The sequence below is a fragment of the Corythoichthys intestinalis genome, chromosome 3, assembly GCF_030265065.1.
Source record: "Corythoichthys intestinalis isolate RoL2023-P3 chromosome 3, ASM3026506v1, whole genome shotgun sequence".
Lineage (NCBI taxonomy): Eukaryota > Metazoa > Chordata > Actinopteri > Syngnathiformes > Syngnathidae > Corythoichthys > Corythoichthys intestinalis.
In genome coordinates, this window is record NC_080397.1 from 62,357,222 (window position 1) to 62,371,977 (window position 14,756).

Sequence of the window (14,756 nt, forward strand, 5' to 3'; positions counted from 1 at the left end):
ATATCAAGTCGATACGGACCTATGCGGTCGTGGACCACACATATTATTGCTAATAGTGCTGCAACGATTAATCACTTAACTCGAGTAATTCGATATGCAAAAAGATTCCAATTCAATTTTGCTGATTCGAGTATTCATTTAATGGCGTTGTAACGGTTTGTTTTAAAAGTGTTTGCATTTAGTTTTATTGATCTGGATTGATACACTGCCCTCTAGTGGCAACAGTGAATATGATATAACTCATTTCACATGGCTGAATCCAGCTGCTCCCTGTTAAAACCAACATAAGTTTTTGTTTGAATTAATGGTTTTAAATGCATTTCAAATTTATTTTAGAGGTATATTTAACCATTTTTTGTGGGAATATGTGTTTGAACCATTTGTTAAGAGTATTGTGAAAAAAAAAAAAATTTTTTTTAGCATTTAAGCTAGCAGACTTGTTAGCCAATTGTTTCTTTTGTTGTACTTAGATCCTCATTTTAAATTTTTTTTTTTTTTAAACCGTTTATGGCTCAGCTCAGGTATGTACATTGTTTATGTTCCTTATCCGATTACTCGATTATTCGAACTAGCTAGATCATCGACTAACCGACTACTAAAATAATCGATAGCTGCAGCCCTAATTGCTAATTGTATTGTGATGCAGCCGGTTGCTTGAGTTGTCCTGGGACCAAAGGGTCAGCGGTTTGATTCCCAGCTACGACTGCCCGCTGTCGACGTGCCCTTGGGCAAGGCACTGAACCCTAATCTGCCCCCTAACGGGTTGGCAGCGCCTTGCATGGCAGCAGCACCATTGCTGTGTAAATGTGTGCTAATGTAAAGTGCTTGGTAACCATGTAGATAAATGTGCTTTATAAGTATTGTACATCCATGCCAGTGGATATTTTAGTAATCATAAATATGAATGAATGAATAACATCTTCAAGGTTTTCCAAATAAAAACATTTTGTGAAAAATAAGACTTCAATTGAAGTGCCAAAATAATGTCCCGTACAAACAAAATAAATCGAGCCAAAAAGTCCATAATCACATTTATACTACTGTAGTTACCCCAAAGCGCCACTAGGGGGCGACATAAGCATTACAAATACAGGCAGGCAATCGCAGGACATGCCAATGCAATGACAATTCTCAATTTGGCTGGACTTTTGCACAGATTTTTAATTATAATTGTGTGATTTGATACTTTTCTTAGTGACCATTTCTTTCTGGTGATGCATTAGTTGTATGTGATGCGTTCCTAATTCATTATTCTTCATTTATTGTTCAATTCATTTGCGCAGCATGAGTGATTAGTGTCGTTCCCTGAGTTAACAACTCCCAAGCATCTTAATTTGGAGACATCTAGAAGTCAGTCGAAGCACAGCTGCTGCTCTAAACTGTGACCAGTCCATGCACAAAAGCATGTAAATTTATAACCCAGCAAACATACTGGCGCAAATCCGATACCAATATTTCCAATTATATTTTAAAATAGCTTTTATGTAAAGAAATTATCATGTAGCCAATATTATCGGAAAACTAACATAAATCATGTGACTTGAAAAAATGTAGGACAAAATACATTTTGAAATTTGAAATGTTTTTGCATTTGGAAATTAATCGGGCCCGTGTAGGCTTCTCTACCACTAGGCTTTACACGTTTTCTAGGTTACGAGGAATTATAATTTAGTACATTTTTCAATGCTTTGCCACAGCCCTAATGGAAAGCTAAAACGCTGATTGTGGTTGACTTCACCAGGGAACTGTCGTCTGACGAAGACCTCTAGATCTTGCAGGATGGACTCTCTGATGGCCACTTCCATGTCATCTGGTGCAAAATCCACTGGAAAGAAGCACACCACGCACTCTGCTTAAAATGAAATCCCATTTCAAAAATGTAACGCCACAGTTCTATTTGTTCCGAAAATCCTAACAAAAATACAAATTCTAATTTCCTGACTTACAGTTGACTAGAAGAACTCAAAATTTGACGGCAACTCACCAAAACACTGCTCGCAGACTTGGTCCAGCACACTGAGAAACTCCGGTGTCATCGGGGGCAACGGCTGCAACTCCACCTTCTTAAAATCCTCTGGACAATCTTTTTTCAAGTGACCATCACGCTTGCACAACCCACACACAACCATGTGTGACTGTTGGGGATGAAAGGCAAAGATAAGTAGGAGAATAAGCAACAAATGAGACAAAACATAATTGAAAAACTGATTTGTTTTGACCCTAAAATGTGTAATGTCCACATATGTTTATGGCAGGTATACTGTATGTTTTTGAATGATTTGTTAAGAGCATTGTTTAAAAAAAAAAAAAGTTAGCATTATGGCAGTTAAGCTAGCGGACTTTTGCTATGCAAGTTAGCCAATTGTTCTTTTATTGTACTTCGATCATCTTTTTAATACCGTTTGAGGCTAAGCTCAGATATTTCAATTTATTTTTAAATCAAGGTGCAATTCTGCATAGTCTGAAGTAGAGATGTCCCGATCCGATATTTGGATCGGATCGGACGCCGATATGGGCATAATAATGCGCATCGGTATCAGATCGGAACACGGGAAAAATTTCGATCCAGAGTTCCGATCCAGTTTTTTTTTTTTTTTTTGAAGTCCGGTCCGGGTTTTCCAGCGCACCGATTAACATAATCCATTCCAGTTTTTGCTTTGGTTTCCCTATAATCCGGTCCGCATTTTACGGCAGACCTTCAACACACTACATTTACATTACCGTCTCCCAATTTACCAAGAGACTTTATCGGTAAAAAATGCCAGCTGTGTGGGATCATTTCACCTTAAGGGACGACAAAGACGAGGAGGCAGAGAGCAACATATGCCACAATAAAGTCAAGCGTAGTGGTAAAGCTGTAAGAAGTTTTAATGCAACCAACCTAATCAAGCTTTTAGCAAAATACCACCACAAAAAATATGAGGAGTATGTTAAGAAAACCGAAGACAAAAAGAAAGGTCCTACGCAACTAACACTGGCAGAAACTTTTGCTATGCGTGACAAACTGGCACTCGACAGGGAATAACAGGAGTCATTGCCGAAGACTTCATTCTGGATGACGAGCCATTATCTCACGTGAGTAAAGACACACCATCTAACACGTGATTCGGCCGCTGAAGATTCGAGAACAATTCACAAACATCCAAATTCCAATTATTGAAATATGTCAAGTAAAGCGGAACTAATACACAGCGCGGTCTTCGGGACGCAATGCGCAAAGTAAACATAACTTGTCTTAGACCCGGGTAATGCCAATGCTCAACTCACGGCTTTAGCTGAACTCATGCCGCTGGATAAAAAACACATGAATACCTGACTTCTGCCGACAGCCGCAACAAACTACGTCAACGTCGTTTTACCGGAGATAATAGATATCATATGTAAATAGAACCAGATGCTACACGACAGACTCGACTGCGTTAGCAACATTGAAGTATGGAAAACTAAACGGTCGCTATCTTAAAGCAGGAGACTTCCCTAGTAGGCTGTTGTGAACCTTCCAAGCGAACCTAATTAACTTTTTATCTAAAATACTCCTAAATCGGCAAAATCTTGACTTGAATCTATCTTCAAAACAGTTTTAAAACTTTCACATGTCGAAAGTAGACAGAAGGGAAATTATGGAATAACGGGACCAATTTTAACAACTTTAACAGTTGATTCGCAAAATTAAATGAATTGAATGTAGTTTAAAGCTGCTGATACAGAATGGGGACTTGAGTATTTTATTTACGGTTTTAAAATGTTAATTTGATACTGAAATAGTCGTTTATTTAAACCTGAGAGGCTTTTTATACAATTTTTGTAACTAATGCATGAAACATTAAAAGCTTGGGGGATTTGTGGGATTTTCCACTGAGGTTGTTTGTGTGTTTTGCTTTTTTAAGACAGTTTACAATATTATTTGCACGTTTTACTGACTATGCCATTTCTGTTTGTTATTTATATTGTTTTGTGTTTGTCACTGAATGAACAGGTCAGTTTCTTGTTACCAACCGTTGTGTGTTATTCAAACTCACCTAATTCAGCTGGCTAGTTGTTATCAAGGGTACTAAAACCTTTTTCAACATGAGTCTGACAACTAAGTAAGGAAGCTAAATAACTTTAAACTTTAACACATGCTCAGATAGGTCGGTATCGGCCAGTATCGGTATCGGATCGGAAGTGCAAAACAATATCAGTATCGGATTGGAAGTGCAAAAACCTGGATCGGGACATCCCTAGTCTGAAGAAACTCGGGAATTTCATTTTTTTTATTCATGTTGAATGCTTAGTAAGTGCAATCTTAGCTAGCCTTTGTTTTACATTTCCTAAAATGTACTCAGCAACCCATTAAATGTTCCGAATTCGATAACTCGATTATTCAAACCAACTTGGTGATAGATTAGTCAACTAATAAAATGATCTGCAGCCCTAGACTCGTCTGACATGGATATAGGACAGCTGCGCTCTGGTTTGGCCCACATTAGACTGTAAGTTGTTTCAGCTAATATATATTTGTCTGTGCATTTGTAATTAAGTTTAGAGCTACCGTTTGTGGAGTTACGTGTGAGCGATTTGCTATGAGAATTGTAAATACGTTAGCATTCGTAACATTTAAGCTAGCAGACTTTTGTTAGGCAAATTAGGCTAATTTAATATACTAAACTGACATATTGATCAGACTAGATGGACGTTTGAACACCAATTTTTTTCTGTCGAGTGTTTTATTGTTGAAATGTGTTACGTTCTGAAGACAAGTGTACCGTAATTTTAAGACTATAAACCGCTACTTTTTTCCCCTCATTTTGAATCCTGCGACTTATAGTCCAGTGCGGCTTATTTGTTGATTTATTTGGGTTAATAGGCAACACTTTATTTGACAGCGGCGTTATAAGACTGCCATAAAACCATCATAATTATGACGTGACATTATCATGGGCATTCATGAGTGTAGATGTCATTAAGTGTCATCCAACAAATTATGTGACTAACTCCATTTATGTCCAGCTGGGATCTTTTACATCCATTCAAAAGAGATCATTTGCCAGATCACACAAACTGATGTGTCATAAGCATTTATTATTGCTCATGACAGTGTCAAGTCATAATTATGATAGTATTATAACAGTCTTATGGCGCCACTGTTAAAGTGTTACCAAATTCCATGACTAGAATTTAATGAAACAACTAGAACAGTAACCGAAGAAATAGTCAGCACAGAACATGAATTTTGATTGTTATTTCCATCCGTAGCGCTGCAATGCATGCTAGGAGGCATGTTGGACGACAACAATGTTGACAGCAGCTGGCCGCAGAGGTTTATTGTCTCCCCAAAGAGAACAGTAATGGCCAAATGAAGATTCTTGAAGCAATGCTTTGCAGCCTGTTGGTTCAAAGCTTCATGGTGGTTGATTTGATCTTATGATGCTGCTGTCAAATAAAGTGTTACTGCTTAATATCTTTTGGTGTAAATATCCCATAATACAATGAAGACAGCTGCGGCTTTTAGTCCTGTGCTGCTTATGAGCAAATCCCGTTTTTGTGCCCAATTTGGTGGGTGGTGGCTTATAGTCAGGTGTGCCTTCTAGTGTGAAAATTACGGTACATATGTGCGTTACAGCTTTATAAATTGTCAAAAGTGAAGCAAGTAAAATGCTTCAAAAGGCACAATTGCCTTGTTTGCTGTCTGTCAAGCTGAACAACTTCACGTTTAGTGAGGACAAAACACATATTAGTAAAGTAAAAAGTAAGATACTCTGAGTTACAGTATGGTACTGTTTACATGAGTAAAAACAAACAAACAAACAAAAAAACGACTGGAGACAAAATGGCGGACGAGACTCCGGCGTCGTAAAGTCAAAATCGCGTAAGGCGAGTACGCCTTAACCCAGGGACTTTTAACCAAAACACTCCGTCGAATATAAAAGTGCGAAAACAACAACAACAACAAAAAAGCTACCTTTCTCCTGGTTAAGAATTGCTTGGCGAATTTATAGATCCTCGCGGCCTGCGTTTCTTTTTCATTTTCTGGGAGCGTATTTTCAAGCGGAAGCGATGAGACGCTCGGTGCCAAATCCTCCTCCTCCTCTTCCTCATTTGAGAGAGGCGTGTCCAAATCCGGAGGTTCTTCATCAGACAAAAGCTCATCCCCCGAGATCTCGTCCACTGGGAAAATCTCCTCATCCTCCGTGGTTAAGCTGTCCAAGTGAAGTCTGCCTCGCGCCCCGGCGTCCTCGTCCTCCTCTTCCTCGGAGTAGCTGCTTTTCCCCAAGTCCGTCTTTTCCTTCTCCTGGTCGGACTCGCTGCCTTCCTCGATTTCCTCCTCTTCCTCTATGATGCAATCCGAATCCTGGGGGCCGTTTTCTTCACACTGACTTTGGGACTGAACGCTCAGCTGACTCAACTCTGACAGCGCCGCCTCCTCTTTGAGCGCCTTTTTTGCACCTTTCTTGCAAGCACGTGCGCGCGGCCTGAGCGGCAGCGCAAAGTACTTGTACGTGGTTTTGAGGCAGTGGAGAATGTAGTCGTACATTTGCTGGCTGTTCACAGTGCGCGCCACATTCCTCTTGACGGCAAAAGGGTCTAGCGCCAAAGGAAATGGGCGTAAATGATTAGTGCGAACGCGAGGACGATCCGAATTCAGAATCACGTGAGCTCACCCTCGACAGCGATGCGTTTCTTGGGCCAGTCTTTTACATCCCGGGATAGGACGGCGCCGGTCCGTACGCTGATGACGTTATCGGCCATGTTGAACTCCAGGGAGTAAAAGCGGAGCATTTCCACCCAGAGAAGGCCGACCTCCACGGGGGGGTGCGGTCGAGAAAAAACCAGAGGAACCTAAAAGGAAAACAAATTCAAAAGTTTTAACATGGTCATGTAAAATACGAGAGGAGCACTCTGTGAGCGGACTTTGCCTAAGCAGCCAAATTCAAAGCATCGCCATATGAGTGGGCACTAGGCCTACACAATTGAAGGGAGAAAAACACTTGTGAAACACTTGTGACCTTTTGTGACCTTTTTTGTGATCCGAACTGGATCCACATATATACAATAATTGCCTTTGAGAGTCTAACTGTGTATTTTGCTGCTAATATGTGCACACATTCTTTTGAACTGACTGTACAACTTCTTATCAGGTTATGCCCGTCACTTTGACGCTGTTTAGCTTTTAGCCATGGTAACGATGATACCTGATACAGTCTATCTATGAAAGTACAACGAGTAAACCAATCATATTTGGACACGAGACTCATCTCCTTAAGAGGTTGAGCAAAAACATGTTAAGATTACCATTTTTGGGCAGGCAGTGTGTCTCCTGAGAGCAGGGGCTGGCCACCTCTGTTCTCACGTGACATGTGCCAATAAGAGCCGGACATTTCCGGGCCACGCCAGAGTCTGCAGTTGGATTGACGTGAAATCGCTCGGCTTTGGTTCCTAGGTTACTCGGACCTGGAGCGCATGGCTCTCCGCTCGTTGTCAACAGGTAGGAGCTTGATTCAATACCAAGGAACTCGTTGTGCTTTAACTGTGGCGTGGGGGTGTTAGCTTTGACAACTACAGTGCCTTGCAAAAGTATTCGGCCCCCTTGAACCTTGCAACCTTTCGCCACATTTCAGGCTTCAAACAAAGATATAAAATTTAAATTTTTTGTCAAGAATCAACAACAAGTGGGACACAATCAAGAAGTGGAACAAAATTTATTGGATAATTTAAACTTTTTTAACAAATAAAAAACTGAAAAGTGGGGCGTGCAATATTATTCAGCCCCCTTGCGTTAATACTTTGTAGCGCCACCTTTTGCTCCAATTACAGCTCCAAGTCGCTTGGGGTATGTTTCTATCAGTTTTGCACATCGAGAGACTGAGATTCTTGCCCATTCTTCCTTGCAAAACAGTTCGAGCTCAGTGAGGTTGGATGGAGAGTGTTTGTGAACAGCAGTCTTCAGCTCTTTCCACAGATTCTCCATTGGATTCAGGTCTGGACTTTGACTTGGCCATTCTAACACCTGGATACGTTTATTTTTGAACCATTCCATTGTAGATTTGGCTTTATGTTTTGGATCATTGTCCTGTTGGAAGATAAATCTCCGTCCCAGTCTCAGGTCTTGTGCAGATACCAACAGGTTTTCTTCCAGAATGTTCCTGTATTTGGCTGCATCCATCTTCCCGTCAATTTTAACCATCTTCCCTGTCCCTGCTGAAGAAAAGCAGGCCCAAACCATGATCCTGCCACCACCATATTTGACAGTGGGGATGGTGTGTTCAGGGTGATGAGCTGTGTTGCTTTTACGCCAAACATATCGTTTTGCATTGTGGCCAAAAAGTTCAATTTTGGTTTCATCTGACCAGAGCACCTTCTTCCACATGTTTGGTGTGTCTCCCAGGTGGCTTGTGGCAAACTTTAAACGAGACTTTCTATGGATATCTTTGAGAAATGGCTTTCTTCTTGCCACTCTTCCATAAAGGCCAGATTTGTGCAGTGTACGACTGATTGTTGTCCTATGGACAGACTCTCCCACCTCAGCTGTAGATCTCTGCAGTTCATCCAGAGTGATCATGGGCCTCCTGGCTTCATCTCTGATCAGTTTTCTCCTTGTTTGAGAAGAAAGTTTGGAAGGACGGCCGGGTCTTGGTAGATTTGCAGTGGTCTGATGCTCCTTCCATTTCAATATGATGGCTTGCACAGTGCTCCTTGAGATTTTTAAAGCCTGCCTGATGTGTTCCTTGGTTTTCATAATGCTCTCTGCACTTTAAACAGAACCCTGAGACTATCACAGAGCAGGTGCATTTATACGGAGACTTGATTACACAGAGGTGGATTCTATTTATCGTCATCGGTCATTTAGGACAACATTAGATCATTCAGAGATCCTCACTGAACTTCTGGAGTGAGTTTGCTGCACTGAGAGTAAAGGGGCCGAATAATATTGCACGCCCCACTTTTCAGTTTTTTATTTGTTAAAAAAGTTTAAATTATCCAATAAATGTTGTTCCACTTCACGATTGTGTCCCACTTGTTGTTGATTCTTGACAAAAAAATTAAATTTCATATCTTTATGTTTGAAGCCTGATATGTGGCGAAAGGTTGCAAGATTCAAGGGGGCCGAATACTTTTGCAAGGCACTGTATATATCTAGTGCCATTGTTTTCTTGTATTTTATTGTGTTTTTAACTGCATCGTGGCGGTTTTAGGCGCTATCAGTGACAATCTAGACCAAGCGCTGTGGTCATTCTGTGTTATGCTTGTTTTTTGCTTGCCTTTGTGGGATTGTAATCCATAAACTTCATTTATTTGCAATTTCTAATCAATAAACATTGTCGTTTTCGCAAAAGTGTGCCTGTTGCTGACTCACTGCGAACCTTGAAATTTCGTATAACAATACATTAGAGGTGTGACTATTAGGGGTGTAACGTTACACAAAAATCTCGGTTCGGTACGTACCTCTGTTTTGAGGTTCGGTTCATTTTCGGTACAGTAACAAAACAAAATGCAAGATATAAATGTGCTAGTTGTTTATTACACAATTGTGCTTTCAACAATAGGAACATTAGCCTATACAAAGCTAAAATTCTGCTCAAAAAGTAGCGGGAATTTAAAGATAATCCAACAACAATTTGCCTTTCAGACCCCGCGTATTGGGCAGCTTTCTTTCTGAAAGAAAGAAGAAAAAAGAAGTCCTGTGCTAAAGAGAAAAGCAATCCCAATGACAAAGATTTTAACATGTATTTTACAAATGAAATGCCTCAATGAATCTTTTTTTTTCTTATGAACGGTTTTCTAAAGCTTTATTGGTGGATTTTCTCAAGTTAAAGTGCCACACAGAAATTAATAAATTTAATTGTGTAAGCAGGATGTGTGTATTATTCTCATTATTCAATTACAGGTGTTTAGCTCATTTCAGTTTATTTTATTTAAATGGGCTATTATTTATTTCATTATGTGTTTATATTTTACAAATGTGATGTTGTATTCATTTATATTGTATATTTTATGTTGTATAATTTTAGCTCCTAAGTGAATAATAGTTTCTACCTGTTTTGTTGTGGTAGGAGGTTTTTGTATTGAACACGGGGCCGTGTTGGTTATTATTATAGCAGAGAAGACAGCAGTAAATCAACAAAGACAAGTCAACTGTGCCCACATCTACCACTCAAGAGATCTGATGGACTCAAAAAGTAGGTTACGATTGCATATTAGTTTTAAATCGACCGGATCCACCGTATTTTTACACGAGTGACTTCCAGTCTGCCCGATCCTAGCTAGTAGTATTGAAGCAGGAGGGCCGCGTCTCGCGTCAAATAATAAACTCTGCTGTTCTTTTTGCGTGTGTCGCGTTGAGCCGCTTCTGGGACGTGTCTAACACGCGGCCGCACTGCGACTGGTGTGCATTGGCTGATTGACTTTAACGCCCGCGTCTCACTGCGTTGTTGCGGCGGCCACGTTGTCGCGCCGTTGACGTTTCTGGGTTATATACTGTCCTACCGTGTTGGTCCTCATTATAGTAGAGAAGACGGAGTAAATACAATCTACACAAAGAAACTGTAACCCGATCGACTCACAGCCTCGAAAAGTAAGAGTTACATTACGTCAGAAACTCGTTCGGTACGCCTCCATTCCGAACCGAGCACCCCGTACCGAAACGGACCGTTACACCCATATATATGTATATATATATATATATATATATATATATATACACTCACCGGCCACTTTATTAGGTACACCTGTCCAAATGCTCGTTAACACTTCATTTCTAATCAGCCAATCACATGGCGGCAACTCAGTGCATTTAGGCATGTAGACATGGTTTAAGGCAATCTCCTACAGTTCAAACCGAGCATCAGTATGGGGAAGAAAGGTGATTTGAGTGACTATGAACGTGGCATGGTTGTTGGTGCCAGAAGGGCTGGTCTGAGTATTTCAGAAACTGCTGATCTACTGGGATTTTCACGCACAACCATCTCTAGGGTTTACAGAGAATGGTCCGAAAAACAAAAAATATCCAGTGAGCGGCAGTTCTCTGGGCGGAAATGCCTTGTTGATGCCAGAGGTCAGAAGAGAATGGCCAGACTGGTTCGAGCTGATAGAAAGGCAACAGTGACTCAAATAACCACCCATTACAACCAAAGTAGGCAGAAGAGCATCTCTGAACGCACAGTACGTCGAACTTTGAGGCAGATGGGCTACAGCAGCAGAAGACCACGCCGGGTGCCACTCCTTTCAGCTAAGAACAGGAAACTGAGGCTAAAATTTGCACAAGCTCATTGAAATTGGACAATAGAAGATTGGAAAAACGTTGCCTGGACTGATGAGTCTCGATTTCTACTACGACATTCGGATGGTAGTGTCAGAATTTGGCGTCAACAACATGAAAGCATGGATCCATCCTGCCTTGTATCAACGGTTCAGGCTGGTGGTGGTGGTGTAATGGTGTGGGGAATATTTTCTTGGCACTCTTTGGGCCTCTTGGTACCAATTGAGCATCGTTGGAACGCCACAGCCTACCTGAGTATTGTTGCTGACCATGTCCATCCCTTTATGACCATAATGTGGCCAACTTATGATGGCTACTCTCAGCAGGATAATGAGTTCACTGTACTCTAATGGCCTCCACAGTCACCAGATCTCAATCCAATAGAGCATCTTTGGGATGTGGTGGAACGGGAGATTCGCATCATGGATGTGCAGCCGACAAATCTGCACCAACTGTGTGATGCCATCATGTTAATACGGACCAAACTCTCTGAGGAATGCTTCCAGCACCTTGTTGAATCTATGCCACTAAGAATTGAGGCAGTTCTGAAGGCATAAGGGGGTCCAAACCGTTACTAGCACGGTGTACTTAATAAAGTGGCCGGTGAGTGTGTATGTGTGTGTATATATATATATATATATAATCTCTTTATGTAGAAAAAATATGCCTTATCAGATTACTCGATGGAAATTTTCTGTAGAATACTCAACTACTGAAATATTCGATAGCTGCAGCTCCAGCTGCCACTTTTCCAGTTCAAATGGATTGGACATCACCGCAGAAGGATGATTGAATGATGTTTTTCTGTTTATTAGTTAGAATAATTAATTGGAATATCCTATAATGCAGGGGTGGGCAAACTATTCCACAAAGGGCCGCAGTGGGTGCGGGTTTTGGTTGCAACCCATTAAGAGGACACCTTTTCACCAATCTGCTGTTTTACAAGTGCAATCAGTCGATTGCTGTCAGGTGCTTTGCATTTCTGCTGAAACCGCATTGGTTAAACTATCTGTGCTGGGTCAGTTGAAACAAAGACCAGGACCCACTGCGGCCCTCGAGGACCGGTTTGCCCACCTCTGCTATGGTAAATGGTAAATGGGGTTATACTTATATAGCGGTTTTCCACCTTTTCAAGGCGCTTTACACTATCTCGCCATCCACCTACTGGTGACGCAGCACCAGGAGCAATGTGGGGTTCAGTGTCTTGCTCAAGGACACTTAGACGAGTTCATCAGGGCGGAGACTTGAACCCACAACCTCTGGGGTTGGGGGACAACTACTCTACCACTGAGCCACGCCACGATATATATATATATGATATATATATATAATGATTTCTGACTATTATTGTATCGATACTGTGAGATCATCGTTATGGTGAGCCTTATAGTTTCCGCCCTTACTGTCAACGATTATACATTTCATCTGAGGCGAACTAAATAAGATATATAAAATTGACAGATGGGACAATTGTGTCATGGTGGTTACCTTTCCCTTCATGCCATCTGGTGGATGTGCGGCGTTTTGGCCTGAGAGGCTACAAGTCCAGTGCAGTTGTCCATCCTCGACACGCGTGAGGTTGAACTCTGAAAGTTTGCTGAGTGAAAAAGTCTTTATCTAAAGAAATACAACAGCCATCATAAGTCTGTGATTACAATCAAATGAAGTATATGAATTGTTAACGTTACAAACCGCTTGATTTAGATACGCTGGCAAGAGGGGCTCTTTGCGCTGTTGTAAAAAATAGATGACCATGACAGCCAAGACGTATGGCGGTAGTCCGCCTTCCTCAGGACGGTCGATTTGACATATCTGGAACATAACATGTAAAGTTAAATCTTCTTTGTTGGTAATTAACATAGGCGTCGATGAGCACAACAGCCCGCCGACGGTTAGGGGCGAGTTAAAAAAAAAAAATTCTTCACCAGCCCTTTAATGAGTAAAACGGGACTAAGACAAATGAGAATTTACATCCAAAAGACTAAGACGAAAATTAAAAAGGCTGTTAAAACAACACCAGCGTAAATAGTAGAGCTGGGAATCTTTGGGCACCTAACGATTCGATTACGATTACGATTCAGAGGCTCCGATTCGATTATAAAACGATTATTGATGCACCCCCCTCCTTTTTTTTCTCTCTCTTTGTTTTTTTTTTGTTTAATGTTTTGTACATTAGTTCCAAAATTGTTCAAAAATACTCTCAGGCTAAACCATACTACTATTTCAGTATCAAGTTAACATATAGCAGTAAACAAATATACAAAAATAATAGTAAATAAAAAACTCCAGTCCCCATTCTGTATCAGCAGCTTTAAACTACATTCAATTAATTTAATGTTGTGAATCAACCATTAAATTTGTTAAAATTGCTCCCGTTATTCCATAATTTCCCTTTTGTCTACTTTCGACATGTGAAAGTTTTAAAACTATTTTAAAGATGGATTCAAGTCAATATTTTACCGATTTAGGAGTATTTTAGATAAAAAGTTAATTAGGTTTGCCTGGAAGGTTCGCTACAACAGCCTTGTAGGGAAGTGTACTGCTTTAAAGTGATCCTCCAGTTTTAAAACAAGTAATTCTTAAAAGATACATCTTAGTATGAGTTATAATAATTTGACACTAAATCCCTCTTAATGTTTTCGTTTTAATAAAATTTGTAAAATTATTTTAACTGATTGTTCGCCATGGTTGTAGACGTCGCGGTGCTGTGACGTCACAAATCCCGCTGCCGGTGTTCTTCAGCGTGCCGTGTCATTCATTAGCTATCCCAACATGTCGTCGGTTCGTCCCTTCCAATTTGAACCAGAGCGGAAAAGTGAAGAGCAGGACAGCACTGTCGGTCGTTCACAAGACGAGCAGCAAAGGCGAAATGCAGAGCAAGAAATACTTGATGAGGCAAGAGTTGGGCTAAACTTCTGGTGTACTTGCGGCAAGTGCATCTCGATGACAACGGAGCGAGAGAGCGTATTCTGTCGAGACCTCAGGTTTTTGTCAGCAGATCTTCAAGGTGAGTTATTGCGTCATCAAACTCATTCCAATATAATTATGTAGATTGTTAGCATCCAGAGCTGTCGTGTGCTTTACATACAGTACAGGCCAAAACACCTTGCCATTCGTGCCTTTTTATTTTCATGACCATTGACATTATAAACTCTCACTGAAGGCAATAAAACTATGAATGTGTGGCGAGCTAGGGAAGGAGGCGGAGTATCAAACCACGGCGCTAATCCGCGTTGTTTTATTGACAATTATACCTTCGAAAAAAGGTGAAATAACTACAAACATGTAATATTCTAGCATCTCCAAAGTAGCCACCCTTTTCTCTGATTACTGTTTGGCACTCTTGCCATTCTCGCGATGAGCTTTCAGAGGGAGTCCCCTAAAATGGATTTTGACTTCACATGTATGCCATTCCGGCGTTGATGAGAATTTATTGCTTTATCAATGGGGTTGGGACATTTGTGTTGCATTGAATGAATTGCATTGGACGTGCTTTGATCAGTTTGAGTGGCAGCATCAC

General features: G+C 40.8%; 1 protein-coding gene across 1 annotated transcript in view; it reads right to left on the reverse strand.

Annotated features, from left to right (window-relative positions):
* tut7 (terminal uridylyl transferase 7) overlaps positions 1-14,756 on the reverse strand; it is a 52,644-nt gene that overhangs the window by 25,069 nt on the left and 12,819 nt on the right. Inside the window, exons 10-15 of the mRNA XM_057832030.1 lie at positions 12,929-13,048; positions 12,725-12,853; positions 6,642-6,819; positions 5,942-6,564; positions 1,985-2,135; positions 1,739-1,825 (exon numbers count right to left, since the gene is read on the reverse strand). Coding sequence (XP_057688013.1) covers positions 1,739-1,825; positions 1,985-2,135; positions 5,942-6,564; positions 6,642-6,819; positions 12,725-12,853; positions 12,929-13,048 — 1,288 coding nt within the window. The remainder of the gene's footprint in view (positions 1-1,738; positions 1,826-1,984; positions 2,136-5,941; positions 6,565-6,641; positions 6,820-12,724; positions 12,854-12,928; positions 13,049-14,756) is intronic.